This window comes from Pristiophorus japonicus, chromosome 16 (genome assembly GCF_044704955.1).
Source record: "Pristiophorus japonicus isolate sPriJap1 chromosome 16, sPriJap1.hap1, whole genome shotgun sequence".
Classification (NCBI taxonomy): Eukaryota; Metazoa; Chordata; class Chondrichthyes; family Pristiophoridae; genus Pristiophorus; species Pristiophorus japonicus.
This window is the reverse complement of record NC_091992.1, coordinates 53332428-53347303: the sequence shown is the minus strand read 5'-3', so window position 1 is coordinate 53347303 and position 14876 is coordinate 53332428. Positions and strand designations below refer to the sequence as shown.

Here is a 14876-nt window from a genome sequence, read left to right as displayed (position 1 = left end):
GGACACAGTGCAGCCTGCTCACACACACAGGACACAGTGCAGCCTGCTCACACACACAGGACACAGTGCAGCCTGCTCACACACACAGGACACACTGCAGCCTGCTCTCACACACAGGACACAGTGCAGCCTGCTCACACACCCAGGACACAGGACACAGTGCAGCCTGCTCACGCACACAGGACACACTGCAGCCTGCTCTCACACACAGGACGCAGTGCAGCCTGCTCTCACACACAGGACACAGGACACAGTGCAGCCTGCTCTCACACACAGGACACAGGACACAGTGCAACCTGCTCTCACACCCAGCACACAGGACACAGTGCAGCCTGCTCTCACACACAGGACACAGTGCAGCCTGCTCACACACCCAGCACACAGGACACAGTGCAGCCTGCTCACACACACACAGGACACAATGCAGCCTGCTCACACACACAGGACACAGTGCAGCCTGCTCACACACACAGGACACAGTGCAGCCTGCTCACACACACAGGACACAGTGCAGCCTGCTCACACACACAGGACACAGTGCAGCCTGCTCTCACACACAGGACACAGTGCAGCCTGCTCTCACACACAGGACACAGTGCAGCCTGCTCACACACACAGGACACAGTGCAGCCTGCTCACACACACAGGACACAGTGCAGCCTGCTCACACACACAGGACACACTGCAGCCTGCTCACACACCCAGGACACAGGACACAGTGCAGCCTGCTCACGCACACAGGAAACAGTGCAGCCTGCTCTCACACACAGGACACAGTGCAGCCTGCTCTCACACACAGCACACAGGACACAGTGCAGCCTGCTCACACACACAGGACACAGTGCAGCCTGCTCACACACACAGGACACAGTGCAGCCTGCTCACGCACACAGGACACACTGCAGCCTGCTCTCACACACAGGACACAGTGCAGCCTGCTCTCACACACAGGACACAGTGCAGCCTGCTCACATACCCAGCACACAGGACACAGAGCAACCTGCTCTCACACCCAGCACACAGGACACAGTGCAGCCTGCTCTCACACACAGGACACAGGACACAGTGCAGCCTGCTCACACACCCAGCACACAGGACACACTGCAGCCTGCTCACACACCCAGCACACAGGACACAGTGCAGCCTGCTCACACACAGGACACAGTGCAGCCTGCTCACACAGGACACAGTGCAGCCTGCTCACACACACAGGACACAGTGCAGCCTGCTCACACACCCAGCACACAGGACACAGTGCAGCCTGCTCACACACCCAGGACACAGGACACAGTGCAGCCTGCTCACGCACACAGGACACACTGCAGCCTGCTCTCACACACAGGACACAGGACACAGTGCAGCCTGCTCACACACAGGACACAGGACACAGTGCAGCCTGCTCACACAGGACACAGTGCAGCCTGCTCACGCACACAGGACACACTGCAGCCTGCTCTCACACACAGGACGCAGTGCAGCCTGCTCACACACCCAGCACACAGGACACAGTGCAGCCTGCTCACACACAGGACACAGGACACAGTGCAGCCTGCTCACACAGGACACAGTGCAGCCTGCTCACACACACAGGACACAGTGCAGCCTGCTCACACACCCAGGACACAGGACACACTGCAGCCTGCTCTCACACACAGGACACAGTGCAGCCTGCTCTCACACATAGGACACAGTGCAGCCTGCTCACACACCCAGCACACAGGACACAGTGCAGCCTGCTCACACACCCAGCACACAGGACACAGAGCAACCTGCTCTCACACGCAGCACACAGGACACAGTGCAGCCTGCTCTCACACCCAGCACACAGGACACAGTGCAGCCTGCTCACACATCCAGCACACAGGACACACTGCAGCCTGCTCACACACCCAGGACACAGGACACACTGCAGCCTGCTCTCACACACAGGACACAGTGCAGCCTGCTCTCACACATAGGACACAGTGCAGCCTGCTCACACACCCAGCACACAGGACACAGTGCAGCCTGCTCACACACCCAGCACACAGGACACAGAGCAACCTGCTCTCACACGCAGCACACAGGACACAGTGCAGCCTGCTCTCACACCCAGCACACAGGACACAGTGCAGCCTGCTCACACATCCAGCACACAGGACACACTGCAGCCTGCTCTCACACACAGGACACAGGACACAGTGCAGCCTGCTCACACACCCAGGACACAGGATACACTGCAGCCTGCTCTCACACACAGGATACACTGCAGCCTGCTCAACAAACAGGGGATGCTCAGAATCCAAGGAGGTTCCCTACAAAGCCATTTATCACGCCTCCTGTTGGCCAATAGATCCCGACCACACTTGCTCACAGGGGTTCCACCCGCAGAGCTGCTAATGAAAAGGATGCTCAAAACTAGGATATCCTTTATACACCCTACTATGAAAGAAATTGTTGAGAGCAGGCGTCAGTCACAATATGACTACCATGACAGGAATGCGAGGGCGCAATGTATTGATGTCAATGATCCTGTTTTTGTCCTTAATTACGCTGCAGGGCCCAAATGGCTTGCAGGCACTGAGATTGCCAAAGAGGGGAATAGGGTTTTGGTACTTAAACTTACCAATGGACAAATCTGCCGCAAACACGTGGATCAAACTAAAAGGAGGTTCAGCAACCCCATAAAAGATGCAGAGGAAGAACACGACGTAGAGTTTACTCCACCAAAGGTGACCGAACACCGGAACCAAGTGGAGGACCGGACCCAAATGGAGGAGAACCCAGTCACTGTGGGCAGTCTGGACAGGCCTGAGGCACTGCAAACAGCAGACACTCAGACCAGCGCCTAACAACAGGAGCCCCAACTCAGGTGCTCTCAAAGGGGGCGTAAACCACCAGAGAGACTTAACCTGTGATCCCAATAAGACTTTGCGGGGGGGGGGGGGGGGCGGGGGAGGTGATGTCATGTATTCAACTGTCATTGTAACCATGTATAAGCTGACCGAAGTTGTACACCTTGAGACACAGGGGGCAAACTTGTGGGAGACACTCCTAACCTGGACTTTCCGGTATAAAAGGGGAAGCTCCACCAACCGTCTGTCTCTTGAGGTCTTGGTAATAAAGGTAACTGGTCACAGAGTGATCTTCTCTCAAGTATGGACCTCGTGTGCATTTATACTGTATAGTAAGGACATATTACACTGCAGCCTGCTCACACACCCAGCACACAGGACACAGTGCAGCCTGCTCACACACCCAGGACAGGAGGACACACTGTAGCCTGCTCATACACCCAGCACACAGGACACACTGTAGCCTGCTCATACACCCAGCACACAGGATACACTGCAGCCTGCTCATAGACCCAGGACAGGAGGATATACTGCAGCCTGCTCATAGACCCAGGACAGGAGGATACACTGCAGCCTGCTCACACACTCAGCATACAGGATACACTGTTGTGATATATTCACAGAGCACAAGCACACACAGCTTCTAACATGGCAGGCAGCTCTCTCGGAAGTCTCCGGAATTGCCTGGTTCTGTTTAATAATTAACTCTGCAATTGCAGTACACAATATGTCCACATCCACAGTGTGGCGCTACAAACATTACAAGCTTACTGACATTACACTTCTCCCTCCTTAATGAAGAAGTTATTATAATAAACATCATACATAACTTTCATGTTTATACATAACACAGGATATAAACTTTTTTCCCCCTATTTTTACAAATTTAACTTTACCACTTGTTTTCTGTTTCGAAGAGGATACCTTCACTCTCGAACAGAACCTCCAAACATGGTGTCGATTTCACTCATTCGAGGCTCATCCTGAGGAATGTTTTCCACCATGGAATTTCCTTGATTTTCATTTGCACTCACTCTAACTTCAGGCTCTTTGTTTTCCTGACTCGGACTCTGACTTTCATTCTGATTCTCTCCTGGATTTGTTTCCAGTACATTGGATTTAGGATTTGCTACTGGTGTATCAAAACTATCTGATGATTCAGAAATAATTGAATCATTCCCACCTTCAACTCCTTCCATGTCTGTAGGTAAAATATGATCAATATGAACAAACCTAACCTGTCCATTATCAAACATCTTCACCAAATATGTGTGAGGACCACATATCTTCACCACTCTTCCTGGTAACCACTTTACCCATTTATGGTGATGGTTCTTCACTCTCACCTTCTTGTTTAATTTCACACTTCTCTCTTTTACTCCACCTCTATCATGATTCTTTTTCTGTCTTAATTGTGTCTCTTCTACGGACTGTGCCAAATTTGGCTTTAACAACGAGAATCTGGTTCGTGGCTGTTGTTTGAGAAACAACTCTGCTGGTGTTCTACCAGTAGTTGTATGAGGAGTATTTTGATACGTAATAAAAAAATTAGCCTATTTGTGATCCAATGACAACTGTCGTTTCCTTGGTTTTGGATCTAACATTTGTTTTATAAGGGCATGTTTTACAATTTGTACAGTGCGCTCTGCTGCACCATTCGAAGCAGGATGGTATGGTGGTACCTTGGTATATTTCACACCATTTTTGCTCGTGAATTGTGCAAATTCTTCTGAACAAAATTGTGGCCCATTATCCGAAACAATTTCTTCAGGGAGGCCAATGAAGAAAATAATTTTCGTAAAATGTCCAATGTTTTACTTGTTATTTTCCACATTGGGAACACCTCAACCCACTTCGAATGGCTATCAATTACAATGAACAATTGTTGTCCTTCTTGCTCAGCAAAATCAATATGTAGCCTTTGCCACACCCTGGGAGGCCATTTCCATGGCTGTAATGGTACTGGTGGTGGTTGTTTGCTTACTGATTGACATGTCGTACACTGACTCACGACGTACTCTATATCTTTATCAAGACCTGGCCACCATAAATAACTGCGTGCAAAACTCTTGGTCAAGCACATTCCCAGGTGCTGGTCATGGAGGTCTCCTAATAATTTGGACCTGAATTTATTTGGTATAACCACTCTTGCACCCCACATGATACAATCTTTATCGACTGATAATTCATTCCTACGAATGAAGAATGGATGTGTATCTTTGTCTGTTACCTGGTTTGGCCATCCATTTGCAATATACTCATACACCTTTCACATCACTGGGTCACGTTTGGTTGCTCTACCAATCTCTTCAGCTGTGACTGGTAGTTCATCAATGTATGAAAAACAAAACACTTCTTCCCTATCGGGTGTAACTTGTGATGGGGAAGGCAATCTAGACATTGCATCAGCTGATCATCTGTATTCAATATCATATGTATATGCTGACAAAATCAAAGCCCATCTCTGCATTCGGGCTGCAGCTAATGTTGGAACTGGGGACTTTGGATGGAGAATTGCTGTTAGGGGCTTATGGTCCGTAACGATGGTAAACTTATGACCATACAAGTATTTGTGAAACTTCTTGACCCCAAAAATTAATGCCAAAGCTTCCCTTTCAATTTGCGCATAATTACTCTCACTGGCACTGAGAGTGCGTGAAGCAAAAGCAATTGGTCTCTCTTCCCCACTACGAGATACATGAGAGATCACTGCCCCAACTCCATACGGAGAGGCATCACATGCTAGCTTAATCTCCTTAGATATGTCATAGTGAACTAACATGGTGCTCTCTACCAATTTTCTTTTACACTCCTTGAATGCTGTATCGCATTCTTTTGACCACTTCCAATGGACCTGTTTTTTCAAAAGTTCATTCAGTGGATGTAATACTGTAGCCAAATTTGGTAGGAACTTCCCATAATAGTTCAAAAGACCCAACAATGAACGAAGTTCAGTGACATTCCTGGGAATGGGTGCATTTCTGATCGCATCCAATTTTTCCATGGTTGGATGTAAACCATCTTTGTCTACTCTGTACCCTAAGTACTCCACTGAGTTTTTAAATAACTCACACTTACGAGCAGACACTCGTACTCTGTGCTTCTCTAGCCGTTTGAGGACTTCATTCAATATGTTATTATGAATTTGCCTATCTGGTGCTGAAATTAGTATGTCATCCAAATAACATACTACCCCTTCAATACCTTGCAAAATCTGGTTCATCGCCCCTTGGAATATGGCAGGGGCGGAAGATACTCCAAACGGTAGTCTATTAAATTGATATAGGCCTAGATGAGTATTTATAGTCAAACATGACTTGGACTCCTCATCTAGTTCAAGCTGTAAGTAGGCATTCGTAAGATCCAGTTTTGAGAAGATCTGACCACCTGTCAGTGTTGTGAACAAATCTTCTATATTCGGCAATGTATTGGGGATATTACCCTCTAGAACCTGGTTTACAGTTACTTTATAATCACCACAGACTTAGGTATAACAATGGGTGTAGTCCAATTACATCGATGTATCTTACAAATAATGTTCTCAGTCTCTAGTCTTTTGAGTTCTTGCTCAACTTTCTCCTTGAGTGCATATGGTATGGAATGTGGCTTGTAGTAAACCGATCTAGCGTCCTTCTGTACCTGGACACCCGCCTTGAAGCCTTGGATCGGACTGCCGTTTCAAAGAACACCTTTGGATACTTCTTGATAACCTCATCCGTTGATGAAAATCTCGCTTCCACACAGAAAATCTAACTCTAATCAGCTTCAGTGAGCTCAACCAATTTCTTCCTAGTAAGGCAGACTTGTCTCCTTTCACTACTATTAGAGGCAAGTTCTGAAATTGATCTTTATATTTCACCGGTACGGTGATATGACCTACCACAGGAATTTTCTCTCCCGAGTAGCCTCGCAGCTCTATCTTGGATTTCTCCAGTTGAAAATCACGCAATTTGTCGCGGTATAGTGACTCCGGTATATACACTCACGGATGCACCCGTGTCAATTTCCATTGGTATCTTGAATCCCGCAACATCTGTGTGGATTTTGATGCTATGGAATCATAGCTTTAAAAACTGATTTACCCTTCAGCCGGCATGCCTTCGCAAGATGTCCAGTCTTTCTGCAGAAGAAACACTCTGCCTTCACGTATGGACAACTTTGAGCAATGTGTTGTCCCAGGCACCTATAGCACAACTTCGACGCTCTGGTAGAATTTCCAGTTTCTGAGACTTTGGGCCTCCGCCGTCTTTTACTTTGAACCAGCACACAGGAGGATACACTGCAGTCTGCTCACACACCCAGCACACAGGAGGATACACTGCAGTCTGCTCACACACCTAGCACACAGGAGAGGAGGATACACCAGTCGCGCACCAACTGAATGATTACACCGACTGCCTGAAGTGCCCCTGTCTATCAGGGGGATGGATGGTGGTGTGGGTCACTGGGTCCCCAGGGATAGGAGGGACTGGGGTAGGAGGGACTGGGGGTGATGGTGTAGGTCACTGGATCTCCAGGGGTAGGAGTGACAGGGAATGGTGGTGTGGGTCACTGGGTCCCCAAGGGTAGGAGGGACTGGGTGATGACACGGTGATGCAATTCAGAGAAGGTTGACGAAGTTGATTCCTGAGATGAAGGGGTTGTCTCATGAAGAAAGGTTGAGCAGGTTGGGCCTATATTCATTGGAGTTTAGAAGAATGAGAGGTGAGCTTATTAAAATGTATATGATTCTGAGGGGGCTTGAAAAGGTAGATGCAGAGAGGATGTTTCCCCTCGTGGGGGAATCTAGAACTAGGGACCATAGTCTCAGAATAAGGGGTCGCCCATTTACAACAGAAATGAGGAGGCATTTCTTCTCTCAGAGGGTCATGGATCTTTGGAATTCTCTACCCCAGAGAGCTGTGGAGGCTGGGTCATTGAATATATTTAAGGTGGAGATAGATAAGATTTTTGAACGATAAAGGAGTCAAGGGTTATGTGGAGCAGATGGGGAAGTGGAGTTGAGGCCAAAATCAGATCAGCCGAATGGCCTACTCCTGCTCCTATTTCTTGTGGTCTTAGGATGGTGTGGGTCACTGGGTCCCCAGGAGTAGGAGTTACAGGGGATGTTGGTGTGGGTCACTGGATCTCCAGGGGTAGGAGGGACAGGGGATGTTGGTGTGGGTCACTGGGTCCCCAGGAGTAGGAGTTACAGGGGATGTTGGTGTGGGTCACTGGATCTCCAGGGGTAGGAGTTACAGGGGATGTTGGTGTGGGTCACTGGGTCCCCAGAGAGAGGAGGGTCAGGGGGTGATGATGTAGGTCACTGGATCTCCAGGGGTAGGAGGGACAGGGGTTGATGGTGTGGTTCACTGGATCACCAGAGGTAGGAGGGACAGGGGGTGATGCTGTGGGTCACTGGATCTCCAGGGGTAGGAGGGACAGGGGGTGATGGTGTGGGTCACTGGATCTCCAGGGGTAGGAGGGACAGGGGGTGATGGCGTGCGTCACTGGATCTCCAGGGGTAGGAGGGACAGGAGATGTTGGTGTGGGTCACTGGGTCCCCAGGAGTAGGAGGGACAGGGGGTGATGGTGTGGGTCACTGGGTCCCCAGGAGTAGGAGGGACAGGGGGTGATGGTGTGGGTCACTGGATCTCCAGAGGTACGAGGGACAGGGGATGTTGGTGTGGGTCACTGGATCTCCAGGGATGGGAGGGGCAGGAGATGTTGGTGTGGGTCACTGGTTCCCCAGGAGTAGGAGGGACAGGTGGTGATGGTGTGGGTCACTGGATCTCCAGAGGTAGGAGGGGCAGGGGATGTTGGTGTGGGTCACTGGATCTCCAGGGATGGGAGGGGCAGGGTGCCTCACTGACTGGAGAGAAACTCCTAGCAGTGATTCCATTGACCTTGTTTCCTGGTGATGGAGTTCGACTCTCAGAAAGCAAAGCAATGCCCGTGGTCTCCGATCCCACCAGTGGCCAGGAAATGGGGGTCAAGAGGCTCCAAAGGTACAAATTCAATTTAATGAACAAAAGTCAAAAGAGAGACTAACGTGACCATTTTCGTGATTTGATTGAGCAGAATCAGTTGTGGATCAGGTAACTAAACAAGAACTATGAAAACTGGACAATGATCCACTGTCATGGCAAAGCAAAAATCGATATCATCCCATTGGTCAACTGCTGGTCCAAAGTTTCCCAAACATTAGCATAAAAATCACTTTAACTAACAGTCTTTAATTTTCAAGAAAGTGATGGAAAACAGGCTCATTTCACAGCAATGTCAAATCTTTCAGTCAGTGAGGGATGAATGGCCTGGTATGTTTTTTGGTTTACATTCATCCCCACCTCCCAGGAATCAGTCCGTTCCCATTCCTGCCTTACACCCAACATCTGCTGTTACAGCCCTGTGCTCCCACCCTCATTAATAACGCTTTTTAAAAGTTCTTGTTCTTATTCAGACTGTGCCAAACCACTGGCAGGAGCCAGGCTGCCCACTCAGTCCACCGTCCCAGGTAATGTGTGACTCACCCACTGAAACCAGTCATGGTCACACTGGGGCCAGGATGAAACTGGAAACGGACCATCCTGTCTGATCACAGTTCTCCCTCTAAAGTATCAAGGGCACGGGATATAAAAGACGGATGTTTTCATGAAATACTTGACATGAAATATCCCCAATGGTGCTGCACATGGGGAGCGAAGGCAAGGTGTAGTCATCAAGGTGAATGGGGTTAGAGGGTGGGGAGCAATCGGAGCGGGCTGTGCAGATAGATTTCAGTCCCTATTTTAAAGTAACATGTTCTGTCCTTACTTTTATATAATACTCTGACATAACTTATGGTCATTTGGGAAGCCAAAAAATAGTGAGTCGAGACGAAGGAGTTTATCTGCAGTACAGGCGAAGGAGCTGCAATATTGCCTCCACTGGCGGGAGGATGTAATTACAGCATGGCAAGTTTATACAGACAGTTTCCATTATAAATGTGGACATTGTAATTTATCACAGAAAAAGGTGACAGACAAAACAGTTTCAATATATTAATAGATGTCGGATACTCAGTGATGTGACACATATGGAAGATAAACGTTGCAGAGTATCACTTGGTAACAAGAGTTTAAATGGGTCCGATGAGATCCGAAATAGTGCAAATGACACTCAAATGATTTACCAACATCAGCTTTACTCTGAGAGATGTGACTATCTTGTGCTATTCTTTGGGCAGGTGTGTATAGATCGAGTTAGGACAAACATATATTCCACTGAATCACATGACTGAACTCCAGTGCTGCCAGACCATGTGACCGAACTGAGGTGATGGTGGACCATGTGACCTGATAGAGGTGATGGTGGACCATGTCACCTGACAGTGGTGATGGTGGACCATGTGGCCTGACATTGGTGATGGTGGACCATGTGGCCTGATGTAGGTGATGGTGGACCATGTGACCTGACATTGACGGTGGACCATGTGACCTGACAGCAATAAGAATATAAGAAATAGGAACAGGAGTAGGCCATTTTGCCCTCAAGCCTGCTCCGCCATTCAAAAAGATCATGGCTGATCTGATCATGGCTCGACTTCCCTGCCCACTCCCCATAACCCTTTATTCTCTTATCACTCAAAAATCTGTCTATCTCCACCTTAAATATATCCAATGACCCAGCCTCCACAGCTCTCTGGGGCAGAGAATTCAATAGATTTACAACCCTCAGAGAAGAAATTCCTTCTCATCTCAGTTTTAAATGGGTGGCCCCTTATTCTGAGACTATGTCCCCTAGTTTTAGTTTCGCCTACGAGTGGAAATATCCTCTCTGCATCCACCTTGTCGAGCCCCCTCATTATCTTATATGTTTCAATAAGCTCACCTCTCATTCTTCTGAACTACAATGTGTATAGACCCAACCTACTCAACCTATCTTCATAAGTCAACCCCCTCATCTCCGGAATCAACCTAGTGAACCTTCTCTGAACAGCCTCCAATGCAAGTATAACGCTCCTTAAATACGGAGACCAGAACTGTATGCAGTTCTCTAGGTGTGGCCTTACCTATACCCTGTACAGTTGTAGCAGGACTTCTCTGCTTTTATACTCTAAGCCCCTTGCAATAAAATCCATTTGCCTTCCTGATTACTTGCTGTACCTGCATACTAACGTTTTGTGTTTCATGTCCCTCTGTACTGCAGCACTTTGCAATTTTTCTCTATTTAAATTATAATTTGCTTTTCTATTTTTCTGCCAAAGTGGATAACCTCACATTTTCTCACAGTATATTCCATCTGCCAAATTTTTGCCCACTCACTTAGCCTGTCTATATCCCTTTGCAGATTTTTTGTGTCCTCATTTGCTTTCCCACCCATCTATGTATCATCAGCAAACTTGGCTACATTACACTCGGCCCCTTCATCCAAGTCATTAAAATAGATTGTAAATAGTTGAAACCCAGCACCAATCCCTGCCGCACCCCACTCGTTACTGGTTGCCAACCAGAAAATGACCCATTTATCCCTACTCTCTGTTTTCTGTTAGTTAGCCAATCCTCTATCCATGCTAATATATTAACCTCAACCCCGTGAACTTTTATCTTGTGCAGTAACCTTTTATGTGCACCTTATCGAATACCTTCTGGAAATCCAAATATACCACATCCACTGGTTCCTCCTTATCCACCCTGCTCGTTACATCCTCAAAGAACTCGAGTAAATTTGTCAAACATGATTTCCCTTTCATAAAACCATGCTGACTCTGCTTGATTGAATTATATGCTTTTCCAAATGTCCTGCTATTGCTTCCTTAATAATGGACTCCAGCATTTTCCCAACAACACATGTTAGGCTACAGTTTCCTGCTTTTTGTCTGCCTCCTTTTTTAAATAGGGTCGTTACATTTGCAGTTTTCCAATCCGCTGGGACCGCCCAAGAATCCAGGGAATTTTGGTAGATTACAAGCAATGCAACCACTATCTCTGCAGCCACTTATTTTAGGACCCTAGGATGCAAGCCATCAGGTCCAGGAGACTTGTCCGATTTTAGTCCCATTATTTTACCGAGTACTACTTCTTTAGTGATAGAGATTGTATTAAGTTCCTCCCTCCCTATAGCCCCTTGATTATCCCCTATTGGGATGTTTTTAGTGTCTTCTACCGTGAAAACCGATACGTCTCTGCCATTTCCCTGTTCTCCATTATTAATTCCCCAGTCTCATCCTGTAGGGGACCAACATTTTCTTTTCCTTTTTATGTACCTGAGGAAACTCTTACTAACTGTTTTTATATTTCGTGCTAGTTTACTTTCATAATCTATTTTCCCTCTATCTTTTTTTTAGTCGTACTTTGCTGGCTTTGAAAAGTTTCCCAATCCTCTGGCCTCCTACTAGTCTTGGCCACATTGTATGTCCTTGTTTTCAATTTCATACCATCCCTTATTTCCTTAGTTAGCCACGGATGGTTATCCCTTCTCTTACAGTCTTTCCTTCTCATTGGGATATATTTTTGTTGAGAGTTATGAAATATCTCCTTAAATGTCTGCCACTGCTCATCAACCGTCCCATCCTTTAATCTATTTTCCCAGTCCACTTTAGCCAACTCTGCCTTCATACCTTTGTAGTCTTCTTTATTTAAGATTAGGACACTTTCTTAGAACCAACTTTCTCACCCTCCAACTGAATTTGAAATTCAATCATGTTATGGTCACTCATTCCTAGAGGATCCTTTACTACAAGATTATTTATTAATCCTGTCTCATTACACAGGATCAGATCTAAGATAGCCTGCTCCCTAGTTGTTTGCGCAATGTACTGTTTAAGGAAAATATCCCGGATACACGCTATGAACTCTTCCTCAAGGCTACCCTGGCCAATTTGCTTTGTTCAATCAATATGAAGGTTAAAATCGCCCATGATTATTGCTGTTCCTTTATTACAAGCCTCCATTATTTCTTCATTTATACTCCGTCCAACAATGTAGCTACTGTTAGGGGGCCTATAGATTACACCCACCAGTGACTTTTTCCCCTTATTATTCCTCATCTCCACCCAAACTGATTCAACATCTTAATCCTCTGAGCCAATATCGTTTCTCACTAGCGCACTGATCTCATCCTTTATTAACAGTGCTACCCCACCTCCTTTTCCTTTCTGTCTGTCTTTCCAAATTGTCAAATACCCCTGAATATTTAGTTCCCAGTCCTGGTCCCCTTGCAACCATGCCTCTGTAATGGCTATCAGATCATACTCATTTGTATCTATTTATGCCGTCAACTCATCTATTTTGTTACGAGTGCTACGTGCATTCAGATAAAGAGCTTTTAAAACTCTGTGGACCATGTGACCATGTACATGCAGTTGGAGGTCACTGAGGTCAACGTTATTTCAGCACAGGACATGATGGCAGGCAACTATCTAAGGCAGTCTCCCAGAATCGAATGACATGATTTAAATCTAAGCCCCGTGGTTTTTTCACTGTGATTTAGAGGGGACTAAAGCGATGTTCCCTCTAATTTGTTTTTGTACTGAGTGGGCCATGAACTCCTTGGAGCGTGACCTTTTCATTAGTGAGCAACTTTTACAAAAACAACTTTTACAACAATAGCAACCACTTGAAAGCATATATACAGTAATGACATATCACCAGCTCACCGTCTCAATCTATACCCAGATCCCTTTGCACCTCGACCCCATTTAGATTCTTATTTTCCAAAGATTATGTAGCCTCCTTATTCCGCCTACCAAAATGCACCACCTCTATATTGAAGTTAATTTGTCATTTACATGCCCATTCTGCAAGTTTGTTTATTGTAGAATGAATTAAAAGCTTTTAGTTCGTCATGGACAAACTGTATATAAAAAACTTGTCAGACATGACTGGGACATGAAAGAACTGCATAATAATGTATTAACACTTCAGAAATGTCACCCAGTTACACGGTTGTGCACCGACAAACCATCCAAAAACTCAAGGTGAGCTGAAAGAGGCATATCTATTCATTTTAAAGTTTTCAACGTATTAGCCTATTCCTCATGTCACTATAGCAATGGCTGCACAAGCAGCAGGAGCAGCAGCCTTCCTGTGGCGCTGATGTGCTGTATGTCCATATATCCATATAAGTGATTAGAATATTCATAGAATCATAGAAATTTACAGCACGGAAGGAGGCCATCTTGTCCGTACCAGCAAACAAAGAGCTACCCAGCCTAATCCCACTTTCCAGCTCTTGATCCATAGCCCTGTAGGTTACGGCACTTTCAACTTCAATCATTTCCATTAATAAACATTGTCTTCTTGAACCAGCACAACCCCCATGTAACATGTCAAAAATGCAGCACTTATTCACAAGTGCAGAAAAACACTTACACAATTTGTGTCACTGAATTAAAAACAAAAAGCAGGAAAAGCTATGATTTAACAGAATCAAACATTCATCTTTCTTCTCGTCTCTCTCTCTCTACCCCTCCCCCCACCCCAGTCAGTTTCTCTCCCCCAACACCCCCCCCAGTCAGTCTCTCTCCCCTACTCCCACCCCCAGTCAGTCTCCCTCCCCGTCCCCCCCCCCAGTCAGTCTCTCTCTCCCTACTCCCACCCCCAGTCAGTCTCTCTCTCCCTCCCCCGCCCCCCAGTCAGTCTCTCTCTCCCTCCACCCCCCCCCCAGTCAGTCTCTCTCTCCCTCCCCCGCCCCCCAGTCAGTCTCTCTCTCCCTCCACCCCCCCCAAGTCAGTCTCTCTCTCCCTCCCCCCCAGTCTGTCTCTCTCCCCCTACTCCCACCCCCCCAGTCAATCTCTCTCTCCCTCCCCTCCCCCCCCAGACAGTCTCTCTCCCCCTCCCCCTCCCCCACCCCCCCAGTCAGTCTCTCTCCCTCTCCCCCCCCACCCCCAGTCAGTCTCTCTCTCCCACTACTCCCACCCCACAGTCAATCTCTCTCTCCCTCCCCTCCACCCCCCATCCCAGTCAGTCTCTTTCCCTCTCCCTTCCCCCAGTCAGTCTCTCTCTCCCTCCCCCAGTCTGGTTCTAGACTCACCAGCCAGGGGAAACATCCTCCCTGCAAGCCCTGTAAGAATTTTGTATGTTT

The 14876-nt window shown here is 47.2% G+C and overlaps 1 protein-coding gene across 2 annotated transcripts in view; it reads right to left on the bottom strand.

Annotated features, from left to right (window-relative positions):
• bckdk (branched chain ketoacid dehydrogenase kinase) overlaps positions 1-14876 on the bottom strand; it is a 123537-nt gene that overhangs the window by 8533 nt on the left and 100128 nt on the right. The window contains exon 11 of one of the 2 annotated variants that reach the window (XM_070858127.1): positions 7056-7171. The exons of the other annotated variant lie outside the window; for it this stretch is intronic. Coding sequence (XP_070714228.1) covers positions 7084-7171 — 88 coding nt within the window. The 3' untranslated portion in view covers positions 7056-7083. Of the gene's footprint in view, positions 1-7055; positions 7172-14876 lie in introns of those variants that run through there. 2 annotated transcript variants of the gene reach the window in all.